We start from the raw sequence: 24,169 nt of genomic DNA on the forward strand, positions 1-24,169 counted from the left end.
AACATTTTTTTACTTTAAAAAATTTTTGGATAAAAAAATTTTTGCTAAAAAAAATTATGTTAGGAAACATTTTCATGGTGTATGAAAAAAAAAATTAAAGTTAAATAATCTGTAGTTTTGAATAAATTTAACTCAGGGAGGGAAAAAAAGTATTGAATTTAATATTTTCTGGTTATTGTCGCATCTATTCTATTGTTTATAAATATAATTTAAATATATCTCTATTCAGACTTCAATTTCTTCGCAAAAAAAAAAAAAATTTTTTACAAAATAAACTTTCCCAATGTATGTAATAGTAATTAATAATGTACAGTAAATTAGAAAATTTTAAGAACAATAATTGTATAATGTTTTGTAATTAAAAATTCTTTTACACTAATTTCTAATTATTTAAAAAAAATTTTAAATACACTTTTCCTTTTTCAGGGAAAATTTTAATTGTTTACAATTCAAATTGTAATAAAGTAAATTTTTTTATCCGATTTATCAGAGTCAAGGCATATATTATTATCAAAGTTCATCAGGTCAAGTATATGAATATTATTTAATAGCTTCGTGCCTAATGAAAATCGTTTAGTCTAATGAAGTTGTTCGGTAATTAATTAATCATTTTGTCAGTTTTAAATTATAAGGTACGTTTTAAATTTTACTGAAATAATTTTTTTTTATTTTCTAATTTATTTTCTTATACTGCATTTATAATAATTTTAAAAAAATTAATTTTTAATAATTGAAAAAATTAACTAGTAGTTTTTCTCATTACAGAATGAAAAAATTATTTTTTCCCTTGCTACTTTTTGTAACAACGAGTCAACAATTTTTATACAGAAAAATTAGAAACACCCTACCAACAACTGAGAATAATTATCGTTTACCAAATAATTCAATTCCACATCATTATAAATTAAATTTAAATCCAAATATAATTCCTGATAATTTCACATTTAATGGAGAATTAGAGATTTTGTTAGAAATTGTTGTGGTAACAAAAAATTTAACACTTCATGCGTCGAATTTAACAATTCTTGAGGAAGAAACAAATCTACTTGGAGAGAAAGAAAAAATTTTACCAAATAAACATATTATTGATGAAGAACGAGATTTTTTAATTTTAACATTTTCCAAAGAAATTCAACCCGGAAATTATATTCTTCAATTAAAATTTTATGGTGTCATTAGTAGTAATGATGTTGGACTTTTTAAAAATTCTTACAAAAATGAAGAAAATGAAACAGTGTAAGTAAAAATTACAAAAAAAATAGAAAAGTAAGTAAAAATTGAAAAAAAAAATTACAGATATTTAATTTCTACACTTTTTCAACCGACATATGCACGCGAGGCATTTCCTTGTTGGGACGAACCGGGTTTAAAGGCAACTTTTGAAATTTCATTAAAACATTATCCAAATTACACGGCTTTATCTAATATGCCAGTGAAAAAAATTGTAAATGACAATATCGATAGAGATGGAAAAATATGGACAAATTTTGAAACAACACCAATGATGTCAACTTATTTAGTGGCATTTTTAATAACTGACGATTTGAAAAATTATACAAATTCAGTAGGAAATTTTTCCGTATGGTCTAGAGAAAATCCTTTAAAAACAATGAAAATTGTCTTTGAAACTGGACAAGAGGCAATTAAGATTTTTGAAAATTATACAAATATTCCTTATGCATTTCCAAAACAGGATCACATAACAATTCCAAGTGTTTCTGAAGCTATTGAAAATTGGGGCCTAATCACTTACAGGTTGTAAATAAATTTTTCAATTATTTTAAAATTATTAAAATATTATTTTATTAAAATAAATTCTGTTGAAACAAAATTAAATTTTTTATAAAATGAAAATTTTCTGCACATAGAAATTGGGTTCGAATAATTTAAATAATTTTTTCAAATTTCCAGAGAAGAAGTAGTTTTTCAAAAAAATAATTTTTCAACAGAAAAAACAATGGGGGCAATTTTAATTACAATTCACGAAATTTGTCACCAATGGTTTGGAAATTTGGTTACTCCCAAATGGTGGAAACATCTTTGGCTTAGTGAAGGATTTTGTCAATATATGCAATGGATTGTTGCTAGTCAGGTTAACAAATAAATAAATAAATAAATTATTAAAAAAAATAATGAATTTAATGCAATATTTATTTATATTATTATTCAAAAATATATTTCAATTTTAGACAATGCATGAGCCAAGACTGTTAGAAATTTTCATAGCTACAAATAAATACGAGGGATTTGATTTTGAGAGGAATTCTTCCGTTTTAGCTTTAACTCCAGAATTAAAATCTCGAGATGAAATACTTAGAACTTTCGAAACTCTCACATACTGCAAAGGTTTTTTTTTTAAATTTTGTATTCTAATAATTAATTAATAATAAAATAATTCTGAAATATATTTTATTATATAAAAAAACTAATTTTTCAGGTGCATCAATTGTTCACATGATTCGCGGTATTCTATCGGAAGAAGTATTCGATGCTGGTATTAGGAAATATTTACAAAAACAGTAAATAAATTTATTTTAAAAAATTGAACCTTCAATAATAATTTAATTTTAAAAAATATGTTTAATTTAGAAAATTTCATAATTTTAAAAAATCTTCTAAACGAGAAGTTATAAAAATAAATTTTCATTTTTAGTCAATTTAAAACAGTTAACACAGACGATCTTTGGATGTCATTAAGTGAAGCTATGATTGAAGCTAATGTTCCCTACAGTGGAATGGATATTAAAAAAATTATGGATCCTTATTTAAAACAAAAAGGATATCCTACAATAAACGTCATTAGAAATTACAATACTGGTAAAGTAAAAATAACCCAAGAATGTATTGTTTGTGAAAAATTTTACAATCAAACAAATTCAAAATGGTGGATTCCCATAAATTTTGTTACAAATTCATCGTTACAATTTACTACAACGTTACCAACACATTGGTTGAGTCCCGAAGATGAGGAATTAATTATCGATGGAATCGATTCGAACGATTGGATAATTGTTAATGTAGAAAATACTGGTATTTTTTATATTCTGATAAATTTTATTTTGTATATTTTATTTATTGTTTATATTAATTTATTCTCATTTAGGATACTATCGAGTGAACTACGACAAAACAAATTGGAACAAAATTGGAAATTACTTAAATTCGAAGAATTATTCAAAAATTCATGTTTTGAATCGATTGCAAATTATTGACGATGCTGCTTATTTTCTTCAGAATAAAAAATTATCTCATAATGATTTTCTCGATATTCTTTCGTATTTACAACGAGAAGAAGATTATATACCATGGATCGCGGGTTTTCGAATTTTAAACAATTTTCAAAATTATCAGGATAATTTTCTTCTAGAATTATCAATGCAGGTGTAGAATATTAAAAAAAAGGAATTTAAAAAAGAAAAAAAAAACAAAAACTAGAATAAAATTTTTTATTTCAGATGTATGCTAAAATATTGTTGATCAATAATCTTCTAGATCGTGTTGGTCTTGAGGAAAGTATAAATGATGATCTTTTCACTCGTTTACTACGCAAAGATGCATTAAAATTATCATGCGATTATGAAATGGAATCCTGTCAAAATAAAGCCAATGAATGTGTGTCAAAAATTTTGGAAAATTCCAATCCTGAATTGTAATTCAAAATTTTGTAACTAAAAAAATTATTTTCTAATCACTATTTAATTAATAGTCACAGAATAAAATATACTTTATAATAAATTATTCTAGAGTTCCACCAAATGAAAAAGATTGGATAATTTGTGCTGGTTTAAAAAAATCTAATGAAACAATTTGGAATTTAATGTTGGATATTTATAAGAGAACCAAAGATGAAAATGTACTTGAAAGTTTGAGTTGTCGTGACGATGAGAAAACTTTAACAAAATATTTAAAATTAATCACAGAAGATGATAATAATTTAATTTTGGGAAGTAAAATTTTGGATATATTACATTTTGCATCGAAAACTAATGTTGATTTGACATTAAAATTCATTAATACAAATCGTCAAGAAATTAAAGAAAAGTAAGTGTTGATTTGAAAATAAATTTCAATGATTAATTGTTTACAAAAATATAAATTAATTTATTTTTCATAGATTAAACAATGAATATTCAATGTCTAGTGTTTATGAAAAAATTATCATTAGCTCCAGAGGATTGAAGAATTTAAAAAAAGTAAGTTCGTCAATGTAATTAAAAAATGTGTACATAATAATAATTTAAGTTTGTAAAGTCTTACTAAAACATACTTTTACTACTGAACAATAATCTAAATTTATAAACATTTTGTCTGACTGAAACTAATTTATACTACTCATATCAAAATTACAATAAATAATAATAGTTATGTCTGACTGAAACTGACTTTTACTACTGATATCAAAATTATAACTTTGAAAATTTATGTCCGACTAAATCTGACTTTCACTACTGATATCAAAATTATAATTTTGAAATTTTACGTCTGACTAAACCTGACTTTTACTACTAAATTCAAAATAATATAATTCGTAAAAATATTGTCTGACTGAAATAGACTTTTACTACTGATACCAAAATAGTAATAATTAAAACATTTTTTTCTTTGTCTTTATTTTCTTATAAAATAACTATAAAGTATTTAATTATTTAATTAAATTAATTTTTTTAAATTTCAGATTAAAAATTTCATAGAAAAGAATGAAGATCAACAAACAATTGAAGGAATGAAACCTCTTATCACTATGAAAGAAGAAGAGATAGAAATTAACAAAATTTTATAAATTTTTTTAAAAGTTACTAAATAAATAAATTAATTAATTACAAAAAAAAATATTGAAACATAATTTTTTCAATAGAATTCTTTGGATCTCTTGAATTAAAGTGAATTAAATGAAATAGGAATTTCAATTTTAAAAAAAAACCCCGACAGATGTATCGTGATTTTTAGATTTTTCACAAAATCTGTACTATTCTTCTTCATTATAAAAATCGAAAATTTTTACATTGGAAAGTAACGATCCTATATGCAAGTTACTAAAGTTCTTATTGCAAAATTGAAAGTGAAGTTTGTTATCATATTTTCCCTAGCTTACCAACAGTCCGTTATTTAAATGTTTAAATTTTCAAAATTTTACCACCTAATCTTTATAACTTAACAATTAAATATTATTATTATAATTATTGTTATTATTATTATTATTATTATTATTATTACTATTATTATCATTATTAATATTATTATTATTGTTACTAATTTTCTTATTCAAAATAATTTTCTAGCAAAATAAAAAATTTGTCGACCATATTTTGTAATAGATATAAAATTTTCCAAATTTGAGTTCGATTATAAACTTTTTTTCACCTTTGATAATTTTTGACATTAAATATCTAGTGTTTATAAAAAAAACAGCGTGTTTTTTTGGATTTTTTATTACGATTTTTAGAATTAAAAGGTGCGAATAAAAACGAAATAAAATCAATGGAATATTTTTCCTTTCTGGAAATTTTTATTTTGGAAGATTTTTATATCGTCAAAAAAACTCGATTTTTTTTCTTCAAGTTTGTGATGTATTTAAACTTAGAGAAAAAAATCTTCCACTTTGTGGAAGGATTATAAAATCACCATTATAAATTTTAACACACAAAAATCTGTGATTCCTATTATATATATATATACGATAGGTACGGAATGTTCACACACAATATCTATAGCTACTTTTATTTTATTATGCTAATTTTTGCAAAATTAAATGAATACATTATAATAATCATAGTGCCCGCAAACATTCATCGACTACAAAATTGGTTATACGTTTGTCCCGCTGTTTTTGAAAAAAAATAACATAACGGTTCCACGAATATTCGACAAGGTTAAACCTCCTAAAAATTCCCATATCAAAAATACAATATTTGAAATCGTAAAATAAGCAAATAAAATCGATGAATGGAATTTTTTTTCTATATGCAAAAAAAAATTTTATAGTGGCTTACTATAAAATATTTTTATAGAACAAAAATTTTTTTTTTTATAAATTTAAGAAAAATTATTTATTTTCTCTTATAAATTAAAATTTGTTATTTTCTTATTTTTTTTCAGTTGGAAAATATTTTTTTCTAAAAAAGATAATCAATAATTCAAAAAAATTAATTTACGTTCCTTATTACTTAATTTTATAGTCTGCAGTATTAATTTTTCATTAGCAGCGCTTCATTATCCATAAAACAATAGTAAACAAATTAAAATGTTGTAAACAATGTTTATTTAAAATATTTTCCGATTGGCTATAGATTTTATAAAAAAAATTATTTTTATTATTTTTTTTTTGTTTTTTTCTTAATTTTTAATTCTTTAACATGTAAATACTTTTTTAACTTTAATAAATAATCAACAAGTTGCCATAAATACTGTGCAATTATATATTTTTCATATTTGTCAATTAATCATTGTCATTTTAAGTATTTCCGCCATGAAAAAAGTTGTTTATAATAAAAAGAAAATTTCATCTATATCATTTATATATGTAAATAGAAATTTTATAATTTTAATTTCATATATTTATTATTATTTTTAAAAAAAGAAAAATTCCATTCATTTTTAGTTTAATTTTTCATTTGCAATTTTCAAAAATCAAAATTTATATATTATTTTGAAAATAACATTAAATCAATTCAAAACTACGAAATATAAAAATAAACATTAGTCCTTTTGAGTCATTATTATTTATTATACCGTTTTTTTTATTGTAAAGTTATTATTTATTACTATATACGAAAAGTTTGTAAAAAAATATCGAATATTGCCGATATGACGTCATTGATGATGATAATTAAAATAACAACTATTATTGAAAAACACGGTTAATCCTTTCCTCGAAATTCAAAGTTGCAAAACAACATCTAGAGTAAAAAAAATACAATTATTAACCTTATCTACATTTATATTAACTTGCTTGCTTCATAGAGCTATATAGTTCATATTCTACTTTTCCCGTAAACATTATTTAAATAATTTTATTTTTTTCCTAATATTATTTTGATATTTTTCAATTTTATGTAATACTTTATTACACGTGCAACATGGAAATATACAATTGAAACAACAATGAAAATAAATTTAAAAATAATTTGTAGATATTAGTTCAAATATATTTTAAAAAATTTAATCAAATAGTAAAAAAAAAAATTTTAATTTAAAATTTTTAAATTCCCCGAGCTAACATTTTAGTTATTAATTTAATGAAAATTTTGATTTGTGTAAATTACAGCTCACGCGTAAATGATGAATTATTTTCTGTCTCATTATCATACCATGGAAAACACTCACAATTATGTATACCTACACCCACTAAAGGAGAAAAAAGCGGAAATTTAAAAAAAAAAAAGTCGAGTGTTTTTTTTTTATATTAATCCATATTTTCATTATAAATGACGTTTGCAATTACGTTGAATTATAAACACTGATTTTTAAAATATTCCACAGATTGTTTTCATACTTTCAAAATAGAAAATTAAACAATTAATTTATTTATTTCTTATTTAATTTAATTTATTTCCTAATTAAATAAATCCTTAATTATTCCTTAATCAATTTAACCTTTTATCAATTAAATCCTTAATTAATTAATCTCGTTTAAAATGTTTGAGAAGCAATTAATATTCAATAAAAATTTGTTCATTGTTTCAATAGTTTTTATTTTTTATTTGCAAAATTTTCACGTATTGTTGAACTTGATCTTTTGAAAATTTATAGCGAGAGTACAAATCATTGCGTTTATAATTCTAAAATGCAGAACACGAAAACTGAATGATATAAAAAAGAAAAAAAAACATAAAAAGAACATAAAAGTTCTTTTGAATAAATAAAAATCTATTGCTTCCTAGATAGAAAAAAAAATTACTTCCCTTAAAAATCTAAACATTTTTATCTTTTAATGAAATTTTCCGCATCTACCAAATTTGTGCGATAAACTAAGAAAACTATTTATATGAAACTGTTTTTTTTTTTTTTTGCTTTGCATTACAGCATCTCAAGAATTTATTCGTATTAATTAATTATATACACGGTTTTCTGTACAATTCTGTTCCATTCGGAATTCCGTAATAAAAATGACGTAATACGGTGGAAAAAAGTTTAAAGTCCAAGTTCATTTTACATCATATGGTATATATACAATCTTTGCAAAGTTCGCAGAAAATTTATAATAAATTCATATGGCGTTGAAATTTTGTCTGCTCGATTTTTTTTCGCATGAATTTTTTACGTATATATATATATTTAATTCAATTCGCGTAAAAAAACTGAAAAGAAATATTTTTTTATATTTATAATAAAATTTTTTCACTTTTAAACAAGAAATTTTCAATATAATTCAAAATTCATTTTTTTGTTTAATTTCCGAAAGAAAAAAATTATAATATTTATTTACAAATAAATAATTTAATTAAAATGAAAAAAATTTTATAAATAAATTTTTTAATGAAATACACTTTTGGTTTTATCTTTATTATTAATTAAATTTAATATATCTCAATTTTGCTGACGTCAAAGTGCGTCACATATACACCTTTAATGTCAATTACATTAAAATTAATTCACTATTATTTTTTTATATAAAAAAAAGAAGAAAGAGAAAATTTTGTTTCTCGAAATTTCTTACTTCAAATGTTATAACATTCACTCCGGAACTGAATTAATAATATTAATAAATTATAAAAAACGTAAAATGAATTACACACTAGTTTATAAAAAAAAAAAAAAAATATTTGTTTCCTTATTCACTGAAAGTTCAAGGTTCAAAAAAAAGGAAATGAAAAGAAATATCCATTGTTTCTAATAATATTAATCACTGGAGCTTTTCATTTTACGCAGATTCAATACAAAATAACGTAATAATGTAAATATGGATAAATATAAATTTAAAAAAACTTTCATTAAAGTGATTCAATTTTGTCTCATATCAAAAATAGTTCTAAATAATCAAATTTATTATTTTTAAAATAATAACAAAAATAATCAATTTTTTTAAATCAAAAAATAAATCAAAAATTATTGAGCTTCTTATATACAAAGTATATACAGTGACAAAATGTTTATTTCATCTTTATGTAAAAAAAAATACTTCCTCTTATGAGGAAGCAAATAAGAAGAAAAAAAAATGCCAGATCATCGGAAAATAATCATCATTGTATTTGATAAGTTCACAAACGAGAGATGTAAAATTTACATGACACTTTAAAGCTAATGAACAACAAAATTAATAGCAATCAATTCTCAACCGGTTCCATTGTCTCTCTCTCTGTATATACGCGGGTTTTTCATAATTTTTTTTTTTTTTCTAGAATCCCCCCAGGTTTTGCGACAAGTTGGAAATTTACAAAGAGAATTAATCGTTTATATGCACTTTCGACGTCATTGGTCGTTGTTCTCTATATGTTGATTACCTTGCATAGGTCACTAAGGCGGATTCAGTTTATAATGAAAAATCAACAAGAAATTGGAGTCTTTCATTAAAATTCACTATATATATATACAAACTTTATGTATATATAATATACATTCTTGCTTCAAGTCAATTTCCTTATTAAATTCCAATCTCATATATTCAAATCTTTTTCTTACAAGAAAAAATAGTAATAAATTCTCTATATATCAAAAGATAATATTGCCTCAAGTTATAATTATTTTAAAAAATAAAATATAATCATTTTAAACTTGTTTTTGTATTCAATCACTTTAGAGAATTATATTTTTTTGTACAAAAAAATTTGAATATTTATATTTATTTAAAAGTTATTAAAATGTTTACAAAAAGGAAATTTTTTTATTTGAGACAAATATTTATATGAATCAAATATTTAGTTGAATCAAATATTTATTTGAAACAAATATTTATTTAAAACAAATATTTAGCATCTCTGAGGCAAATATATTTTTTCTATGTGAAAAAAAGTTTTTTTTCAAAAACAAAATAAACAGTTTTAGTTAAAAAAAAAAAAAAAAGTTTTATACCCTTAAAAAGTTTTAACTGCAAAGGAGAAATGAATAGCTAATGGATTTTGATTTTTGATTTTTATTTCGTCGACACGTAAATGTGAGCATATTTTTTCTTCTTATTTTTGCAGACTAATGTGTAAATTATTGCATTATAAATTCAAAATGTTAGGTCCCATTAAAAAAAAAAATATTTCTGTTAGCAGATGATTCTAATAAAAATTTTTTATCAAGTCAATCAAATTTTATTTTGAATTCATGATGAAGATTCACCGAGGAAATTCCCAGGACTCCCCATTAGGATATCAGCAAACTAATCGGAGGAGAGCACATATATACATATATAGGTATATATCTACAATACTAAAGGGGGAATTCCTGAACAAGTCCAAAAAGAATTTGTGGAAATTACACGCAGGCATTTTGCTGCACGCCCTGCCAAAAATTATAGGTTTTATATGTATATACTTTTTTTAACCCCCATCTGTCAGAAAAAAGAGGGAAACATTTTTTTTTTGCAATTTAAATCGGAATTTTCCTTATTGGCCCAAAAAAGAAAGAATATTTTTTTTCAAAAATTCACAATTTTTTTCCTTATAAAAATTTTAAATATTTTAATTAACATTTTTGGGGTAATTTAAATTTTTCTTATTTAAAACAAGAAAAAAAGGAATAAAATAATATTACAGAATATTATTTTTTAATTGGCATCAATTTTGTTTTTCCTAGTAGAAATTAAAGAAAAAAATTAATTAACATTTTTGGGTTAATTTAAATTGAAATAATTCTTATTTTGAAAAAATTGTGCATTTTGCATTTAAATATAAAAATTATAAAAATATTAATAATTGTACATTAATTTTGTTACAAAATTGCTATTAATTACTTTTTTCTTTGTACAAATTAAAGCAAAAAAAAAAAACAAATTTATTTACCCAATTTTTTTGTCTGGGAAATAAATATTGTTTTTTATATCTATTCTGTATCTTTAATTGCATTTAATTCTTTAATTTAAATGTAAGAAAAAAAATGGTTTTCTTATATTATCTCACACTGAATTGAATAAAAAAAATTTAAACTCCTATTTTTCTTTAATCTTGGCCTTTACAATTCAGTGCATGTTTTTATAATGTTTGTTTTATGCAGTTTTGGGAGGACCTTGAATTTGAGACCACAGTGATAGAAGAATGTACGACTGGCAAGTATACATATATTGTATAGTAACAGGAATATGCGTACTTATATTAAAAACTATAATAGCATTCGACTTTATAAAAAAAAAACAGTCTCGAATTATTATTTGTGTATACACACGTGTGCACGTGTTTTATTGTATTCAAAATTAAATTTACTATAATGCTTATTCAATTTACTATTTTTAAATTAAAACATATTTTTGTTTATATGCAATGCAAATTTTTGCATTTTTTTATAAAAATATTTAATTATACATTTATAACACAGAACTGTTTAATTTATTTATATCCATAAATATTTTTAAAAAAATTGTATAATAAAAATTTTATATTATAAATTTTTTTCATTACAAATGTAAAATTAAATATTTTTCTAAAAAATGTAAAAATTAAAAATTCGTATTACATACAAAATTTTGAATATTTTTATAATAAAAGAAATAAATAAAAATTTTATAACAGACTATTTTTAAGTCAAATTCAACTTTGATATAAAATTACAGCATTTGTTAATAAATTTCAAAATAAATATTGAACTGAACCAAAAACCGTTATTCAAGTTCACTGTCAATTGTTTACAAATCTATTTTCAAATAATCAGGACATTATGATTCACAAGTGGCTTTAAACTATTCACAAATTTTTCATTGCTTATACGGTCTCTAAAAAAAATGAATAAAATGTCATTGTTTCGATAACACATCTTAGTATAATGAATTTTTTTAAATTAAATATTATTAATTATAATAAAAAAATGTCAAATACTTTTTTTTTATTTAAAAAATAACAATTATACGTTATAATTGATTTTTTTTAATAAAAAAAAAAAAAAACGAAATTATCCATAAAATTTTAATAAAACTATAAAAAGTTTTCAAAAAAAAAAATCCGGAAATTTTTATACAAGTGGATTAACAATATAATTTTATTACCACAGATATTTATAATGTCACGAAAAAATTTTAAACTGAATAAATTATTTTTAACACTTGTGAAAAAAAATTGGAGAGAATAAATTATTACCACTTCTTATATAATATACGTGATTGATGTCCATTTGTTTATGCTGATTAACAAAATTCATATATATATGTATTATAGCAAATGGCATGCAAATAAACAAAATAAACTTTTACTCACTTTTTTTTTGCCCCTTCCAAATGTGTCACACACAGAAAAATATCATCTTTTTTAGATTCTGCAAAAAAAAAGAGAGAAAAAAGGTTAGTCGAGATTTCTTCTGATATAAGCCTACCACAATAAAAAAAAATATGTATTAGGAAGTTTCGAGATCAAAATAATTTTAAAAGGGAAGAGAAGAAAAAAACGAAACAGGATGAATAAAATATATATGCATATATATCAGAATAATAATAATTCAAAAAATATATATGTCTAACATGAAAATAATTTTTATATTTCTTCATTTTTTTTATTCGCCACAAAAATAATTTATTTTTTACTGATTAAAAAAAAATATAATAATTTTTTATTTGCAAAAATATTATTATTTCCATGTAAAAAGCATAAATAATGATTTAGATGAAACAGTTGTGTTTATAAAACAAAGTGGGTTAAAAATATTAAAATTTGTTCTAGTTTAGAGCGCATTTTATTTAAATGCGTTACAGTTTCACACATATTTAAAGTGTGTTAATAACTTTTGAATGTTCGATTTCAAATGTAGATATACAATTTTTTTTTTAAATATCAAAAATAGTTTTTTGTAATTAAAAATCTATCAATTTTTTTTCTAGAAAAAAGAAAACATTATCTATTCCTAATGAATTAATAAATAAATCTTCATTGTCATACATGAGGTGACAGGTCAGAAAAATCTACTTGTCAATTGTGACAACAGTGTGAAACAAACTTCTTTTTTATAATAATATTTTCAAAGACTTCCCATCAATTTTCTAGTAAAATGCAAACATTAAAACTAATGAAAACTACTTGAATGTTCGATACTTATATATATATTAACAATAATCGGAACCAATCGTGTCATATTTTATTTATATTCATATATATTATCTCATGTTAAAAATTAAAATAATCTTAGAATATAATAAATTTTTTCTATTTTTTAACATTAAAATTTTTATATATTTTTTTTACATCCCAGATGTCGATTCTGGGATATAAATCAAGTTTAAATATTTATTTTTATCGATTTCGAATAATTGCATAAAAAGTTATAGTCAAATAACTATAAATTTTTATATATTTTTTAAACTTTGCAAAATTTTGAAAATTTAATTTTTTTCAATTTTATTATTTTATTATTTATTCATTTTTCAAAAGAATAAAAAGATACAAAAATTTTTCTCCTTTTATCGAAATTATTTTGAAATTTGGTATGCATTTAATTTTATATCTTGGGCAATAAATACAAGTTAACAAAACATTTGAAAATAATATGTTATTAACTAAAATTTAATTGCACAGTGAAAATAATCAGTATAGTGATGCACGTCGTACGAAATGATTGAGAAAAACTACGAGAAAATAATTATCATCTTTTTAGTCGCACCAATATTATTCAGTTCATTGAACCGAGTCGAACTTTTCGATCTGATTCTTATTTGGCCTAATATTCATTTAAATTTAATCTAAATTTTATTTAGCGAAAATATTTATCTGTCCTATAAAAAAAAATCGAAAATAAATATTTATCTGTCCTAATACCTATTTATTTAGCTAAATTTTAATTTGATACTCGTTAATAAAATTAAATAAAAAATGGAAAAATTATGCCAAATGAAAATTAAGTTACATAAGAATTAGAACAAATGAAAATTTATTGAAATAAGAATTAGACCCGATAAGAATTATGACAATTAAGAATTATGTTATTTGGCCAAATAAAAATTCGGTTAAATAAAGATTAGGTCACATAAGAATTAAGCCACACGAGAATTAGGATAATTAAGAAATTATCAAATGGAGATTAAGCCAGATAAATATTAGGCCAAATAAGAATTAGATTAAATAAAAATTGGGTCACATAAGGATCAGGATAATTAAGAATTTATGTCGAATAAACATGAGGCCAAATAATAATTACGTTAAAGATAAATTTGGCTAAATGAGATTTATTAAATAACTTTTAGGCTTAATAACTATTAAATTAAATAACGATTAGGAAAAAAAAGATTTATGTTAAATAACTTTTCGGCTTAATAAGAATTAAATTAAATAACTATTAGGCCAAATAAAAATTAGGTTAAATACATGTTAAGCCAAGAATTAGCTTAAATACAAATATTAAGGTAAAAATCAGGCCATTTGAAATTTGAAAATAAAGCGTTTCTGTGCGTTAATAATTTTTCTCGCCATATAAAAATTATTTTTCTTTGTCTAATTTTATTAAAATTAACAACATAGTGTTAATTATTTTTATACATCCAACTTATGAAGTACATAAAATTTAGTTTCGTATATACCACTAAATGTGAAATTTATAATATTGTTCCCGAAAATTCATGAATAATACATATAATTATTTAGTAATTTCACTTGCGCAAATGTATATAGATATATCGAAGCAGGGTGTAGTAAATTATTTTCTTATATAATTATAACAATTAAAAATATATATAATTATGTAATTTTACATTTTCACTTAAGTGAAGACTCTAAGAAATTTTACAATACTATTGGTCAACAAAGGAAAAGAAAATTTTGTTTATCGAATATACAAAATTATTGTTTATATAATAATAATTTTATAATTATTTTACAATAATAATTATAAAATGGCGAATGTGCTCAAAGTTATTTTTAATTCGAATCGAACAAATGTATTATTTTAATTTGTATTTTTTAAAAAATGGAATAAAAACTTTTAACAAAATTGTAAAAATAGATTCTTAATTTGAATTATAAATTATAAAATAAATAAATAAAATATTTATTATTAATTGTATCAACTAATTTGGATAAAAAAAATTATTTTATTTATTTATTTGTATCTAATAATAAAGTTTCGGGGGATTTTATTTCTACTTTAAAAAAAACGAATAAATTTCCTAAAGACAAATCTATTTTTATTTAAATATATAAAAATGATTCAATGAAATAATTGAAATAATCAAAAACCAATAGCTGGGAATTATGAATGAAGAAGGAAAGGGGTGTGAATCAGTGTATAGACTGGATTAGAGTCGAATTTGATTTGCCTGAAACTGAAAGAGCAATGTGGAGACAGGTAACACATGACTAAGACGATATATAAGATTGCAACCGACTCGTCAACACTTCAGTTCTTGAAACGAGGTGCATGTAGGAAACAACTCTCAACCCTTGCCTCTCAAAACATTTTATGTTTACAAAATTGAAAGAAAAATAATTCATTTTATTTAAATTAAATTTATTTTCTTGTTCTCATCAGTTTTTTCGTGTGTGTGAATTTTTCTTCCCAGTAGGGATTTTGTTAAACATCGTAAGTACACATTTTTCACTTTTTCGAAATTTTTTCTTTCATTATCGTTCAAAATTATTTATTTTTTTTTTAATAGGATTTATGTTATATTTTTTATTTTATAATTTTTAAATAAATCGAAAATTTTATTATTTAACTAATTTATAAAGTTATAAATTAGAATTTTATAAATTAGAATTTAGTATTATTAATTTAATGAGAAAATACAAATTAAATTATTCTTAAAAAGTGGTTAATATAAATTCTAAAAAAAAATTGAAAACTACTAAATAATTACTAATAATTGTCTCAATTGTTTAAATAAATTTTTTTTAAACTAAATTAATTGTGATAAGAATTTGAAAAAAATTTATGTTTATTTGGATGTAAAAAAAGTTTGAATAAAAAATAGTTGCAAATTTTCGATGGAAAAAAAAATAATAATAAAACCATCAGTTTTCAATGAAATGCTTATTCTGATAAAAACAAATTGTACGTTTCACAAAGGTCATAATGCGGAAGTTAATTACTAGTATCATTTACCAAAGCAACTATGAAAGTAATTCTAAGTTACTTAATTAAGTTTTAACGTAAGAATCAAACTAATATTCATACTTCAATAAATTGCAAATAATAATCAAACTTTAAATAATGAAAATTCTATATCATTATTTTACTTAAAACGTTAATGTATTTCTTTATATTTTTGTAATTTTCAGTTTTTTCCCTGCATTTGAGTTTTTTGTTTTTGTTATTGAAATTTTTTTTATTTTTTATCAATAATACAATAATTAATTTTTTAAATGAATATTAATGTTATAATTTTATTGTAAAATTTTCTGCTTAATATAACAAATAATCTGTTATTAAATAAAAAAAAACAATTATTATTATTAAACTTTATAGTCAAGTAAACCATCGATTTGCGTTTTACAAAGACTGCTGATAATGTTAAATTCAACCTTTATTATGAAATATGCAATATTATGACATTTTTTTTTAATGTTAAATAATTTTTGGAGAACAAAATTAAAATATATTTTATAATTTAACATTGATTATTTATTTATATTTATAACTCAGTCACCTCAATGTCGATACAATTTCAAATAATAATAATAATAATAATTGCTGTGCTCTAATTTTTAATAATTTTAATGCTCATCAACGTGGAGAATTATTTTTCTTTTATTATTATTTCATGGACTCAAATTATTATCAATGGAAAGAGAATTTTTTTTGCAAATACTTTCGTAGATAATTATTTCTAAATATGGAATTTAAGAACATTTATAAATTATAACAATATCGATTTTCATATAGAATAAAAAATAAATTTAATTTTCTACAAGTTTACAAGTTAATAGAAAAAAAATATAACAACATTTTATTTCAATATATGTAATTAAATTTAATAAGAATGTTATAGAAAACTTGTTTTTTCACAAAGCTACAAAGTTATCGATACAATTATTAAAACAATATTATTACTGCAAATTTCTTTCATAATTTTAACGACCTAAATTCTTTACAAATTCTTTTCAAGTGAATTAAATTAAAATATATAATAATTTCTTAAAATATGATTAATTTTTTTTTTCATTAAATTCTTATTATTTTACATATATGTTGAGAAATTAATAAAAATTAATTAATAAAAAACTTGAAATTAAACTATTTGTTTAGTGTTAAAAGTATTAGCAAAAAGAATTTTTTTCCGCATTTTTTTGTTTTCATTGTGCGAACAGATCTATAATTGAAAAAATAGTAATTTATATGTACAACTATGAATTCTTTTTTTACATTGAGTACAGAAAAACAATAATAGCGGTTCATTGACTACACACGAGACGTTAAACTGTGACTTATTTTGGTGTATACATTTATAGAATTTTTGCACAATATTAAAACGCAACTAAACAATGCGAATTTTATTTCCAGTGTTTAAATTTATAAGTACCAATGGACCTGACATGACAACAAATTACATCTAAAACCTTTTCATCGAATAGAACACGAACGCGTTTCGATTGCATTATTTTTGTCGTCGAATTCCTTGTTTGGCCATTCATTGTCCCGCCATGTCTACAATTTCTAAGATTCATATTGAAATCACATAAGCCATTAATTACGAAAACCCACCCCCCCCCCTCCCCCTAAATGTACGCCACTAACTGAATTTTAATTTACGCGTGTGCTAATCACTAAATTTTTCAATGATAATAATATTGTAATTCCAAAAAAAAAAATTATGTTTCCTATTTTTTATAAACTTTTTTTTTTAATAATTTTACTAATTAATAATTTGAATTTTTTTTTTCAAATATTCTACAAAAATGTTCTGTAAATACAGGGAAAAAAAATGTTTTGTAAAATTTTAAAATTATATTGTTTCATATTTTTAATAAAAAAAATTTGGTAAAATTTAATAATTTAAATATTTATAAAAATTAAAAATTACTTTCAAATTTTCAACGATATATTAGCTGAACTTCTAGGAAAGATCACTCAATTATCAATTGAAAAAATTACGACTTTGTGTTATAAATCATTTACAACAAGAAAATATAAAAAAAAAACGCATAACCACTATGATGTATTTATCGTTTTGGTGCGCTAGCGAAGCTGTCATCGATAAAAAAACAAAAAAATGTTCATTAGCAATTAATAAACTATACTGACTATAACTTACCTACGACAATTATTATTATTATTATTATTATTATCATTATTATCCCACAAGATAGCAGAATTTCTCAATAAATAAAATTACATTTAATTTACGTATATTTGATCAAATTTTTTAAATCGCCGATAAAAAACTGTTAAGAAAATTAAATCCTTATTTTATTGATGACCAATGGAATTTGAATAAATAACTAAAAAAAAATTTATTTGATTCAAATAATCGGTTACTTAACTCAAACAAACATTTATTTGTATTAAATATTTATTTTTAATTATTATTTCTTTTTTTTGTCTATATGTGAGGAAAAAAAGTCGGTAAATCGAGCAAAGTTAATTTATAACCTTGCGAATCCCCGCGATATTGGATCGTGCACTTGGAGCGCCCATTTTTCCAAGAAATAAACGAGTTTTTATTAGTTTGCAATCTTTGGTGAGACAGCTTTTCCTTTCGGTTTTTCGTAATCATTCGTTCTCCATATAATAAACTGCGTGTAAACACATGTTATAGCGCAAATGGAAAAAAAAAAATTTTCATTCCTTGCGCGTCCTCAACAAAATATAAATACAAACATATTCATAAAATTTTTTTTATAAATTAATTTTTTTATTAATTTTTTATTAATTTTTTATTAATTTTTTAATCAAATTTTTAATTAATTTTTTTTGTATCATAATGAAATGTACAAAAGTTATGTACACAAATTTTGTAACTAATAAAAAAAAATAATAAATAATAATAATAATAAATAAAAATAAATAATAATCGTAATTTTAAAGTAATTTAAAAATTTTTTAAAATGAAACGCAACAAAAAAAATCAAAATATACAAATTGCAATTGCGCAACATAGAATGAAATGCTTATAAGAATCTTTCGCTAATCACCGCATAAATAGTCAATAATCACAACAGTTAACGGTAAAAAAATAATACATAAGATAGAATTCTCTATTGTTGTTTTTTGAATTTTCAATCATTTTTTATTATTGAAACAACAAAAAAAAAAATTTAATTTGCTTTCAATAATTTCTTAAATTTAAATAAAAAAAAATTGTTATTAAACAAGTTTTATTCAAAGAAACTGTTTTCTTTTTCTGTATTTTAGAAAATTAAAAGTAAAATGTCGAAAATTGGAAAAAAATTGCATTTTATCGAGGGAGATCTAAAAAATGTTATATATAGTGAAAGGAACCATTTTTATATTATACTTTGACTATTATTATTATTATTATTAATAATACAAAGAAAAGGGGCAAATATATGAAAATGGTATAATTTAAATCCAAGCTAGTGGGGTTTCAAAACTATATATTCTCGAAATTATGAATAAATTATCTATTATTAGTACACTATTACACCCATAAATATCTCACTGAATTGCCATTTGCTCCTAAAAAATAAAAATCACTTTTCACCAACTTTGCTAAAAATTCATTTCGCAAACATAAGATATAATCCATTATATAGAAATTAGACTAACAACTACCTACAATTTTTCAAAATTCAATAAATTCTTCGAATTTCTTTTTCAATTTCCTAATCAACAAAATATATACACATATACAATTTAGAAAAGTCCAAGGGATTATTTAACAACCGCAAAATTATCTATTTTATCGCTATATGTCCATTTAAAAAAAAAAGTAAAAAAAAAAGAAAAACCGCACACACCAAGAATGATTTCACCTGATTACAGATGTCGCAATTGGTTGAGAATATCTATAATGCCTATCGAGATCTCATGGACAACAAAAGTGATCCAAGGGTCAATGACTGGTTTCTAATGAGCAGTCCTTTTCCAACTTTAATTATATGTCTTTCGTATGCGTATTTTGTCAAAAGATTGGGACCAAAACTCATGGAAAACAGAAAGCCATTTGAATTAAGAAAAACAATGATCTACTATAATCTTTTTCAAGTTATATTTTCATCATGGCTATTTTATGAGGTAATTCAAAATTAGATATTGTATAAAATTTAAAGATTATAAAAAATTTGCAAATGGCAAATTAAAAATTATAAAAATTTAAGAATAATAAATTTAAGACTATTAGATTAAGAATATAAAAATTCAGAACTAGGAAAATTCTAGAGTAATAAAAATTCAGGACTATGAAAATTCAAGAGTATGAAAATTTAAAACTATAAAAATTCAAGAGTATAAAAATTCAAAATTACAAAAATTTAGGACTATCAAAATTTAAGAGTATAAAAATTCAAAAATATCAAAATTCAGGACTATCAAAATTCAAAATTATAAAGATTGAAAACTAAAAATTAGTATAAATGAATATAAAAATTAAAAACTATAAAAAGTCAGGACTATCAAAATTATGAAGATTCAAAACTAGAAAAATAAAAACTATAACAATGCAGTACTATAAAAATTCAGGATAATAAAAATTCTAGACTATAAAATTCAAAATTATATAAAATTCTAGAGTACATATAAAATATCAGGAGTAATTAGAAAAAGCCATGATCTAGTAAATGTTGTTACTATTTCAAATTAAGAATTTACGTTCTCTCTCGTGGTTTTTTTTTCTCACTAAGAATATTTATATTCTAACTTGTGATTTGCATTATTACAGTCATTAGCCTCTGGATGGGGAGGACAATATTCCTTGAAATGTCAACCTGTCGATTACTCGAGAAGTCCCATGGCAATGAGAATGGCGAAAGGATGCTGGTGGTATTATTTTTCCAAGTTCACTGAATTCATGGACACAATCTTTTTCGTCATGAGGAAGAAGTACGATCACATCTCAACGCTACATGTTATTCATCATGGTTGCATGCCAATGTCCGTTTGGTTTGGTGTCAAATTTACACCAGGTAGATTTTTACAATTTTTTTTTTTTTTTTTAAAGTAAAAATAACATTCAAAAAGAAATCAATCCTTGAATTATGAATTTAAAAAACTCTTTTAAAAACACAACCAAATATTATACAACAGTATTTTTTGAATTTCTGAATTTAAACCACAGAAACCTAGAAGAGAATAGTCAAATCTGTTGTTTAATATTGCTAAACTGTTCTGTTTGATTCAAAAAAATAACAAAATAACGGATTGTAATTGTACAACAATCCGTTAGGGACAAAACAAAATTACGAATTTATTTTGATTTTGAATCGGGGTAAGGAAACAAAAGTAGAATCTGATTTTGATTTGGTTTTATAAACGAAACAAAAGTTTAAATTAATTTTGATCAAATTTTTAGAACGAAACAGAAGTGGAAACTAATTTTGATTCGGTTTTGCTAACGGAACGATAGTAGAATCAATAATTTTGATATCAAAATCAAAACTAAACAAACGTATTTTTAAATTTTCTTTTAATGATTTCGTTACTGATTTTAGTATTTGTTTTCTTATATTAAATTTAACAGTTCTAAAACATTTTTCCCTTATTTTTGCAGGTGGCCACAGTACATTTTTTGGACTTTTGAACACATTCGTTCACATAATTATGTACAGTTACTATCTTCTATCAGCATTGGGTCCTAAAATTCAACCCTATCTCTGGTGGAAGAAATATTTAACAGCATTACAAATGGTTCAATTCATTCTAGTAATGATTCATGCCTTTCAATTATTATTCATTGACTGCAAATATCCAAAAGCATTTGTTTGGTGGATTGGAATGCACGCTGTTATGTTCTATTTTCTCTTTAGAAATTTCTATCATGAAACTTATAAGAAGAATAAGGAAAAATTGTCAGCAATTAATAATAAAAAGGAAAATTATATTAAGGCAAATGGAAATGGTACAAATAGCGAAATTTATGTTAATCATTATAAAATGACAACGGGTTACATATCTGACAATGGTATGAGAAATCGTGTTTTCATTGATAAACAGGAAGTTGAACAATGAATCGTCATTTTCATTAAAGAAAAAAAAGAAAGACTCGTTCAAACTTACAGAGGGTACTTAATTTATAAGAACATTTATCATTCATTTTGGCTGTGATAATGTGTCTTTGGACAGGGAGATAACAAAAAAAAGTTCAGAGAAAGAATCATTGCGATCGCGAAAAATCGATGTTTAGACTGATTCTAAGAACTTTAAATGCCTAGAAATTTATTTTTTTTTTCAAATTGGATTTTGAAGAAAAATTGATAATGCATTATTTTCTATGATAATCACGTTTGTCAATTAATAAAAAATTTTGAAGGCATTCATTTGTGTGAGAAATAGTATGGGATGTTACTTTTTTGCATATAGGGATTAAGATCTTTTGTTCAATGATCAAATCATATAACAACAAATCATGAACATTAAACTAAATTTTTTATATTTATAAGTCATTTTAAGAATCAAGTTCTTCACAACGAAATGCATCTCAGGTCACTATTTAACTATTTTAACCTTACATATTATGTAAAAACCAAGAGAATTTTTGTATCAAATTTTTATGTTATTTTCGAATGATAAACATTTCTTTTAATTAAAAATATATTTAAAAAATCTTTTGTCAATTATTAATTATTATACAATTAATATTTGACAAAAGATTTTTTTTAAATTAGTCAGGTGTCAATGATGTAAAATTAATATTCAATTATTATAAATTTTTTCTTTTTTTTCTCTCTCTTTTTGATCTCGTGATTAAAATAAGTTAATTCATTCATCAGTAGTTGGTAATAAGGTTCACTTTGATTCAATATTCATAAAATTTTTGTTATATTCAAAATACATACATGGAGAAAACGATCACTATAGCAATAATATTTATTTCCGTTTCGATTTTAAGGTTTAATGTAATATCATATGTTAATTTTGTAGCTTTTATAATATGAAAAGTACAAAAAAATGGACGAAAAACATATTAAGAATTATTTTTGTCAAATATATTATTTAAGTAAATTTTCGCTAACTTTAAAAATTATTTGTGGAATTGTAAAACATGTAAACACATTTTTTTTTTTTTTTTATTTCAACAGAAGGAAATTTAGATTAAATTATAAATTAGTGAGTTAATTTTATAGAAAATTAAACTAATTAATTAGTTTAATTATAATAATAGTAAATCTTAATTTCGAATATTTGAAAATTAATTTGCAAATAAGAATTATAATTTTCTTAAATATAATTAGTTAATTGAAACAATTTTTTTGTAACCTTTTTTCATAAATGTACATGTATATAAAAAATGTGTAAATAAACTTTGAAATACCATTATTAAAAAAAAATATAAAAAAATGAATCAATTTGTTTTTTACAACAATTTTTACAAATTTGTAATTTGTTTAATTTTTCTACTATTCAAATTTTATGAAAATCTTCGATACCGACAATCGATAAATATTTTCACTTATAGTTTTCGCCTAAAGAGGGCGACACTATTTTAGAATGGTACAAATGGTATCTACATTATCACTGATATTAAATTATTTGAAATAACTTTTCATAACACTATCTGAAATACATAATTAATTGATGCAATCAATGTTAACTAATAATTAATTCAACTCAATTAAAAAATGCTTTCTCTCATGTGACAAAAATTAAAAAATTTTCTAATTATTTGATTCATTTTGATTATATTCATAACAAATAATTAATTAAGAAATAATTATGCAATAATTTAAAAAATAATTATTAATTAATTTAGAAAAAAAAAATTCTGATCATAAGTTAACAATGACGATTTTCTAAATAATATTATTAATCATAATTAAAAATATTTTAATGCAATCACTCCCATGAGATTTCCGTAAATACTTGAATCATTAAGCATATATTTAAATTTCGCACATCAACTAAAAACATTTAAAGAATTCAATAGAATTTACCTAGAGGGAATCAAAGTTCACTCATAATTATAATACGTCATTATTTCAAGAATTTTTGTTACTTCTTTCAAATC

The 24,169-nt window shown here is 22.0% G+C and overlaps 2 protein-coding genes across 2 annotated transcripts; both read left to right on the forward strand.

Annotated features, from left to right (window-relative positions):
* Positions 1-540: 540 nt before the first annotated feature.
* Positions 541-5,332, forward strand: LOC127288396 (aminopeptidase Q-like). The gene is made up of 12 exons (XM_051315813.1): positions 541-632; positions 766-1,236; positions 1,297-1,755; positions 1,912-2,092; positions 2,190-2,346; positions 2,438-2,519; positions 2,654-3,030; positions 3,104-3,381; positions 3,456-3,649; positions 3,745-4,041; positions 4,115-4,193; positions 4,676-5,332. The coding sequence occupies exons 2-12, from the start codon at positions 767-769 to the stop codon at positions 4,778-4,780; spliced, it is 2,679 nt and encodes an 892-aa protein (XP_051171770.1). The 5' UTR covers positions 541-632; position 766; the 3' UTR covers positions 4,781-5,332.
* Positions 5,333-15,427: 10,095 nt separating this feature from the next.
* On the forward strand, positions 15,428-23,511 carry LOC127288488 (elongation of very long chain fatty acids protein AAEL008004-like). The gene is made up of 4 exons (XM_051315966.1): positions 15,428-15,630; positions 19,993-20,244; positions 20,888-21,131; positions 21,716-23,511. The coding sequence occupies exons 2-4, from the start codon at positions 19,993-19,995 to the stop codon at positions 22,171-22,173; spliced, it is 954 nt and encodes a 317-aa protein (XP_051171923.1). The 5' UTR covers positions 15,428-15,630; the 3' UTR covers positions 22,174-23,511.
* Positions 23,512-24,169: the final 658 nt, after the last annotated feature.

The sequence above is a fragment of the Leptopilina boulardi genome, unplaced genomic scaffold, assembly GCF_019393585.1.
Source record: "Leptopilina boulardi isolate dan_hultmark-lab unplaced genomic scaffold, ZJU_Lbou_2.1 LbouV2_123, whole genome shotgun sequence".
Taxonomy (NCBI): domain Eukaryota; kingdom Metazoa; phylum Arthropoda; class Insecta; order Hymenoptera; family Figitidae; genus Leptopilina; species Leptopilina boulardi.

Coding starts and splice junctions, on each gene's coding strand:
- LOC127288396 (XM_051315813.1), top strand. CDS start 767: ATGAAAAAATTATTTTTTCCCTTGCTACTTTTTGTAACAACGAGTCAA. Junction 2,093..2,189: donor AATGGATTGTTGCTAGTCAG/GTTAACAAATAA, acceptor TTTCAATTTTAG/ACAATGCATGAGCCAAGACT. Junction 4,042..4,114: donor CGTCAAGAAATTAAAGAAAA/GTAAGTGTTGAT, acceptor TATTTTTCATAG/ATTAAACAATGAATATTCAA.
- LOC127288488 (XM_051315966.1), top strand. CDS start 19,993: ATGTCGCAATTGGTTGAGAATATCTATAATGCCTATCGAGATCTCATG. Junction 20,245..20,887: donor CATCATGGCTATTTTATGAG/GTAATTCAAAAT, acceptor GCATTATTACAG/TCATTAGCCTCTGGATGGGG. Junction 21,132..21,715: donor TGGTGTCAAATTTACACCAG/GTAGATTTTTAC, acceptor TTATTTTTGCAG/GTGGCCACAGTACATTTTTT.